This window comes from Prosopis cineraria, unplaced genomic scaffold, assembly GCF_029017545.1.
Source record: "Prosopis cineraria cultivar Desert tree isolate PC_DT_omini unplaced genomic scaffold, ASM2901754v1 PC1349, whole genome shotgun sequence".
Lineage (NCBI taxonomy): Eukaryota > Viridiplantae > Streptophyta > Magnoliopsida > Fabales > Fabaceae > Prosopis > Prosopis cineraria.
Window position 1 is genome coordinate 10319 of NW_026556674.1, and position 8379 is coordinate 18697.

An 8379-nucleotide genomic window follows, 5' to 3' on the forward strand; every position below is an offset into this window, starting at 1 on the left:
TAATAATTTATTTTTCATAATGATAAATATTTTGACTTCAATACCACCTATTTAACTACTTATCTATTTTTCTTTTGGTAACATATTTGGACTATTATTTATTCACATTGATATAGCCTGCAGATGGGGTGCCCGCAATGCGAAATTTCGTAATTGAGAAGTAATCAAACTCATTACGTCTAAATTAATGTTTGAATTTCATGTATACCAATCATTTTTTACTTGTATGTGTCTCAAACACAAGTTTTAGAGGGAATGATTTTTAAATCTTATTTATGAAACACAGTTTTATCTTTTCATCATAAGTTTCTCCTTTTATCTTATTAATCATTGGTTTATCGAAGCTCATCCTAATCCCATCATCAGCGATGAGGTTTGTATGATCACCTCCATTAATGGACACACTAGTGAACTCAGGCTGTATATCAGCTCCGATGTTGGCAACTGAAGGAGATGCCATTGTTTACCCGGCTCCATGGTCCGCCCCTAAAGTGATGAGGTTTGTATTACGATCGCCTCCATTAATAGACAAGCTAATGAACTCAGGCCGTACATCATTGGCCGATTCATGACCATGATCAACTTCAAGGTTGGCAACTGAAGGAGAAGCCACAACCTCATCATCGTCTAAACCCGAACCCGGTTCATTTGTCGACCCAGCTCCATGGTCTGCATAGGAAAGACCCATCTTCATCGGAAGTCCCTCAGCTAATATGATGATGCCTGTGTTAGACTCAGGGAAGACCCATTTGTCTATTCCAGTCTCCATGGTTTTGTGCTTCACATCTGGATAGGTAGTAAGCTCGCGCATGTCAATTCCAGTACCGTCAAAATCACCCAGGCTGCAAATAATGGCATCATTTTTCATCTTCTTCATGTGATTAACCTTGATGATGGTGTATTTGTCACCCACAGTGTTAACAAATATGTCACCCTCAGGGAGAACATCCTCGTTGGTTAGAGCTGCTGTAGCCACTCGTACGTGCGGACCAAGTTGCATTAGTAGAGCATCAGTAGAGCTCTGACCATCCCCAAATCCAAACGCAACAACAAACTTTTCGGAAATAGTCCCATTAGTGGCTCTCATAAGCAAATCGGGAAAGCCATACGTGCAAGTGACCTGTACCAAACATAGAACAAAAGCGCATATTCAACCAATTGCTGTTGAACTCATCATAGATTTTAATGGCGTACCTTGCTCTTGGAGAAAGCCATGTAAATATACTCGTAAAGTTTCTTGGCATCAGCGACCATCTCCTTTGACACACCCACAGTATTATTCCAATGGATCTCGCCGGGGAGAAGAATCAGATGGGGAGCACCACTGTTGCCCCAAGCAAGAGGCCAAGGGAACACAGCAGCACTGCCACGTGCGATGATGGGCAGCCGCAACAGGATCGTTTGGCGTGGAGAAGCACAACAGAACATAGGCACCGAGGGCTGTGTAGGTCTCAACAAGGACGGCAGTTTTAGCCTTTAATTGCGACAATCGGTGATTTTGAGGCCTTTGTAAGGTTTGGTACAGCTGAACTTGTCATGATAAGCCATTGACTGAGGCATTTCCTTCTCGGCGAGCTGGATGGCGAAGCGGCCGAAGTCTGCCATGCTTAGTGGTGGGAGGTAGTTTTCTCCGGAAGTCATTGACGGGGAAGAGAAGGGGTATATGTTATTGAATTGAATCAAGTTTGAGCTTTATCGCAGTTTCTTTGTTTGAGCCTTACATAGATTGCTTCGGCCTTCGGACAACAATTTCTCCATACCTACCTCACATCTGTCGTCCAAATCCAACTTTTTAATCCAACGGTTCCACGTTTGGAAACGGGATATGCACTTTGTAGGAAGTTTCGTCTCAGCTCCGCTTGGAGAGACGACAAAATTTTAGGGAGCATTTCAATTAGGGACAAAAGAAGAGATTTAATTTTCAATAAGTACAAAAACATTTTAAAATTTTAATTCAGTTCCAAAAAAAAAGTCAAAAGAATTTTAACAATAAAAAAACTAAAATATCTTTCACGTATTTTGCAGAATTATTAGTTATTAATTTTCTTACTTTACTTGTTAATTTATTAATATTACTTATAAATTACATCTATTTATTAGACAATAAATAACATTAGCTGTTAATTTTCTAACTTTACTTATTAATTTACTAACATCAGTTATAAATTACAAGACTTATCAGTAATTTTCAATTGATGTTAATAAATTACAAGACCTGTTAGTAATTCATAACTCATATTAGTAAATTAACAAGTAAAGTTTAACAATTTAACAACTGATGTTGTTGTTTATAATTCAAAAATTAATATCAAGTTTTATATAATTATTAACATATCAACTCATTTAATTTACAACTCATATTCACAAATTAATAAATATAGTAAGAAAATTAATAATTAATAGTGACATGGCGCCATGTGCGTTGGTAAAATCAACATTAGTTTTCAGCAGTGACAAAAAAATCACCACTGATTGGTAGTTTTTGTGACAATAAATGTTGCTGCTCATACTTAACATTCAGCAATGACTAAATAGTCGGCACTAATGTATGGTTTCTGCAATGATAAATTATCAACTTTCAATGGCAAGTATCTTTTTACAGCAACAAATTTTTTTTTTACAGCAACATTTATCGCCGTCGATTCTAAACTTTCAGCGGCAACTTTTATTGTCACCATAGATAAAATTAGTGACAAGAGCTCTCGTGATGACTTCTTGTTGCTATTGAAAACTTTTGGTGAGAACTTTTTTTTAAGTGAACCCACCAAAACCTAAAACTTATTGTGGCTCTTTACATCCTGCATTGCAAACACGCATCAGTGTAAAAAAAATTTTTTTACAGCAACATTTATCGTCATCTATTCTCAACTTTCAACGACAACTTTTATTGTCAGCATAGATAAAATTAGTGATAAAAGCTCTCGCGGTGACTTTTTGTCGCTGTTGAAAACTTTCAACAAGAACTTCTTCTTTTTTAGTGAACCCACCAAAACCTAAAACTTACCATGGCTTTTTACATCCTAAATGCAAGTTGCAAACATGCATCAATGTAAGAGGTAATGCATGGGATACACCTTAAAAAAATAACTTTTGGCGATGATCTTTAGTGGTGATAAGAAAAGTTACCACCAAATGTCTACTTTTGGTGGTAACAATTAGAAGTCATCACTAAAAGAAGACCTTTGATAGTGACATTGTGTTGTTATTAAAAATCACTGCCAAAACTCATTTTTTAGTGGTGACTTTTAAATGTCATTGTCAAAAATCTGCTTTTAGTAACGATTTTTAATTTTTATCACTAAATTTTAATAGCAACAAATTGTGGTGGCCAAAAGTATTTTATAAAAAATAATTTATATAATTATTTTTAATGGTGATAAACTATCGCTGCTAAAAGTATTTTTATAAAAAAAAATTAAAATAATTTATGTAATTACCTTCAATAGTGACAAATTATCACTCCCAAAAGTATTTTTAAAAAAATTAAAAAATTAAAAATAATTTATGTAATTACTTTTTGCCGTGACAGTTTATTGCCATCAAAAGTATTTTCATAAGAAAGCCACTAAAAAATTAAAAATAATTTATATAATTAGTTTGTCATCACCAAAAGTATTTTTATAAAAAATAATTAAAAATTAAAAATAATTTATGTAATAGTTTATTGTAGCCAAAAGTATTTTTATAAAAAATTAATTAAAAAATTAAAAATAATTTATGTAATTATGCATATTGTCATTTAACTAGCAAGAAATGAGGACTTAAAACTTAGAAAGTGGAGGTCAAGAGTTCAAATCATAGTTTAAGCATATTTCACAATGACCATGTGACATGACACGTGGTCGTGACGTGGCGTGATATGGCACAAGTTATCAAGTAACGTGACATGTGCCATGGACACTACTACAGAAAGATGTATAATTGACGCCCTATAATTGACGTTTATTTAAAAAAAATTACAAATAAAAAAGGCAAAGAATACTTGACGGTTTCTACGAAACAAGCGTCAAATATTTAAGTAAATACTTGACGGTTATTTAAAGATAACCGTCAAGTATATATATTTGACGTTTTTTATAAATAACCGTCATATAAAGCAAAAATTTACACGTCGGTCTTCAATAAACAAACGTCAAATTAATAGTAAAAAAAATTAAATTTTTTCACATACTTGACGCTTGTTTTGAAATAACCGTCAAGTTTGTCTGCCATATACTTGACGGTTGTTTTAAAACAAGCGTCAAATATGTAATACTTGACGGTTATTATGAAATAACTGTCAAGTATTGTCATTTAAATTCTCTCCAGATTTCTTTTTCGCTCTCCATTTCTGCAAATCCTTCATCTTCAGAAACAAACCCAGAGCCACCGAAACCCATTTTTCATCACTCTAACTGCCAAAAAACACGTTTTCGGTCTCGATTCTTGAGGGGTTTTTGATTCTCGGCCTCCATAAGTCTCGTGGGCACTCGTTCGTTGGGATTCTCAGTCTCTATCACTCTGCATCAGACTCTCATCTCTGTTTTTCTGCACAGTCGGTGTTCCCTCTTCTTGTTGAGGTAGGTTCTTGCTTTCCCAATCATTAATCTTCATTTTGAATGTATGGGTTGTTGATTTTGATTTTCATACATAATAAATAATTTTTGTGTTATTTATTTTGATCTGCATTGTTGTTCTTCTCAGTGAGTGTTTGAAGTTTTGAGTTTTTGGGTACTTAATTATTGAATTAAGGGATCATCCAATTTTTTGTTGATATGAGGAGATTCATTAAGGATATGAAAATAGTATACCACCTAATTACCTTGTTTTTAATATTTTTGATATTTTAAATTGATATTTATATAGTGTTTGATGTGGTTTAATATGATTTTAATTAAAATTGAGTTTCTTATTAATGTTGTTATTATTGTTGTTGGATCATATATAGTCTCATTATGGATAACTTGATTTTTTTAAAGGCATAAAGACCTGGTAATACTCATTTTAAGCCGTTATATATACTATCAATTTTTTTAAAATTATTCTTGAATATAACTTTATGTGTTTGTTGTTGTGGATGTTGTTGTTGTTGTCATTTAGATTAATAGGAAGAGGGGATAAGGCCCGGAAACTCTCTTTTTTAAGTTGTTATGCTGTCGAAATTATTTCAATGGCTAGCATTAAAATATAATTATTAGTTTTAAACAAGATTAAAGAGGGAATGTGCAAACATGTGGTTAGTGACTTATTGACTAATTGATCTTTGTATCTAATTCTCCCACTATCTAGGAGTAGTCAAAGTCACTAATCATATTTTCCTCTTAATCTTTCTAGGAATTATGGATAAGGAATGGATGTCTGTCAATCGTCTATCCAAGGAATATTGGGATGGGGTGGCAAATTTTGTTAAGCTTGCAGTTAAGCATGCGGAGGATCCTACTAGGATTGTTTGCCCATGTTTAAAGTGTGGTCTTGTGAAGCGGGTTAGTCCAGATACTTGTGAAGAACACCTCGTGATTAATGGGATGGATCAAAGTTACAAGTGTTGGACAATGCATGGAGAGACAAGAGATGATATTGGTTGCAGCCAGAAGCATAGTGAAAGCTGTGCATCATCTCCTGATGATTTTGACACATGCACACTTGAGGAAGATTGTCTTGAACAGATGGCCAAAGCAGTTGAAGAGGACCTCGAGGATTATCCGAAATGTTTGAGAAGTTGAAAAGTGATGCGGAGACACCGTTGTATGCTGGTTGTAGTGCATCAAAGTTGTCAGCAGTGTTAAAATTGTACAACATGAAGGCAAAACATGGATGGAGTGATGCAAGCTTTACTGAGTTGCTTGGGTATTTGAAAGTAGAATTACTTCCTAAGGAAAATGAGCTTCCTTGTCGAACATATGACGCAAAACAAGTATTGCGATCAATTGGCATGAGTTATGAAAAGATACACTCGTGCCCTAATGATTGCCTTTTATTTCGAAATGAATATGCGTCGTTAACCGAGTGTCCGAAGTGTAATGCCTCACGCTACAAGCAGAACGGATCAAGTCCCGTGAAGGCACTATGGTATTTTCAATCGTGCCTAGATTTAGACGCATGTATAGCAGTGCAGAAATTGCAAAAAACTTAACATGGCATGCGGATGAAAGGATAAAAGATGGCATGCTTCGTCATCCTGCTGATTCTCCACAATGGAGAAAGATTGATTATGAGTACCCTGAATTTGGGGAAGAGAGTAGGAATCTACGCCTTGCATTGTCTACCGACGGGATGAATCCTCATGGGATTCAAAGTAGTAGCCACAGCACTTGGCCAGTCATTTTAGTGATTTATAACCTTCCTCCATGGCTTTGCATGAAGCGCAAGTATATGATGTTGTCCATGCTAATTGCGGGACCCAAGCAACCTGGGAATGACATAGACATATATTTGGCTCCTCTAATTGATGACTTGAAGATCATGTGGGAGTCAGGTATAGAGGTATATGATGGGTATAGAGAAGAAAGATTTAATTTAAGAGCTATGCTCTTCGGTACAATCAATGACTTTCCTGCTTATGGCAATCTGTCAGGGTATAGCATTAAAGGGCAACTTGGATGCCCTATTTGTGAAGAGGGAACACATTCTATAAGGCTTCAACATGGGATGAAGAATGTTTACCTCAGCCACCGTAGGTTTTTACACCAAGAACATCATTATCGGCGGTTGAGAAAAGCGTTCAATGGAAATCCAGAAGAAGGTAAGACACCTTTGCCGTTAACTGGTGATGAGTTGTTTGAGAAGATTAAGGATTTGGATATTGAATTTGGCAAACCATTTGCAAGGCACCTTGGGACAACCGGATGGAAGAAGAGATCTATTTTCTTTGAACTCCCTTATTGGACCACCTTGGATGTTCGGCATTTTCTTGATGTCATGCATATTGAAAAAAATGTCTGTGAGAGTCTTATTGGGACTTTACTCCAAGTGTCAGGAAAAACAAAAGATGGCATAAAAGCAAGGTTGGACATGGTCTCTTTAGGAATAAGAGAAGAATTAGCACCCCAAGATAAGGGGAACCGTACCTTTCTCCCTCCGGCAGCTTATACGCTATCTAAGAAAGAGAAAACTGCATTTTGTGAGTTCCTTAATGTAGTTAAAGTTCCTGAGGGTTACTCTTCAAATATAAAAAATATTGTATCAATGAAAGATTTGAAGTTGAAGGGCTTAAAGTCTCACGATTGCCATGTTTTAATGGAGGATTTCATTCCAGTTGCTATACGTGCAATTTTACCCCTTAAAGTACGAGGGACGATCACTAAGTTATGTTTGTTTTTTAAGTCCATTTGCAGTAAAGTGATTAACCCACATAAGTTGCCAAGGTTGCAAGCTCGAATTGTATTAACACTGTGTGAGCTTGAGATGTATTTTCCACCGGCATTCTTTGATATTATGATCCACCTAACTGTTCACTTGGTTAGGGAGGTTCAAATGTGCGGGCCTGCTTATTTAAGATGGATGTATCCTATTGAGCGCTATATGAAGATTTTGAAAGGCTATGTGAAAAATCAAAGTCGACCGGAGGGTTGTATTGTTGAACGGTATATTTGTGAAGAGGCTGTTGACTTTTGTACTGAGTACCTGAGTCATATTAGCTATGTTGGGCTTCCAAAGTCTCGACATATGGGTAGAATAAGTGGAGAAGGGATCATGGGAAACAAAGTCATTACTATGTCAAGTGTACAGTGGGAGCAAGCCCACTTATATGTGTTGCACAACACTGAAGAGGTTGAAGAGTATGTAGACAAGCATATGGCTGAACTTAGGAGGGACAATCTCAATAAATCAGAAATTTGGTATGCTAGGGAACACAACAAAACTTTTACAAGATGGTTTAAGGAGCACATTCTTCAAAAGTTAAATGTTGATTCCAATTCAGTTTCTAACAAATTGAGATGGTTAGCTAACGGTCCAAGCAGACAGGCCATTTCTTACACTGCTTACCTTGTCAACGGATACACATTTTATACAAGGGAGCAAGATGATAGGAGCACAATGCAAAATAGTGGTGTAACTCTTGTAGCTCATTCCATGCATATTTCCAGCACTAAGGATAAAAATCCTATCTATGCAAACATGTCATACTTTGGTGTAATTGAGCATATATGGGATTTAGATTACATATCCTTTCGAGTTCCAGTCTTTGGGTGCAAGTGGATTGATCGAAAAAATGGCTTGAAATTTGATTACCAATTTGGCTTTGTACAAGTCAATTTAAACAAGGAAGGGTATAAGGATGAGCCTTTTATTTTAGCGCAACAAGCCAAACAAGTGTTTTATGTCCCTGACCCTGCTAATAAGGGGTGGTCTATTCTTATGTTACATGAAAAAATAAATGAAAATGTAGCAATTGAAGAT

General features: G+C 35.8%; 1 protein-coding gene across 1 annotated transcript; it reads right to left on the minus strand.

Annotated features, from left to right (window-relative positions):
- Positions 1-463: 463 nt before the first annotated feature.
- LOC129299918 (adenosylhomocysteinase-like) lies at positions 464-1641 on the minus strand. Its single transcript, XM_054938402.1, has 3 exons — positions 1532-1641; positions 1195-1474; positions 464-1120 (listed from the first exon to the last, which is right to left on the minus strand). The coding sequence occupies exons 1-3, from the start codon at positions 1639-1641 to the stop codon at positions 464-466; spliced, it is 1047 nt and encodes a 348-aa protein (XP_054794377.1).
- Between the last annotated feature and the right edge of the window lie 6738 nt (positions 1642-8379).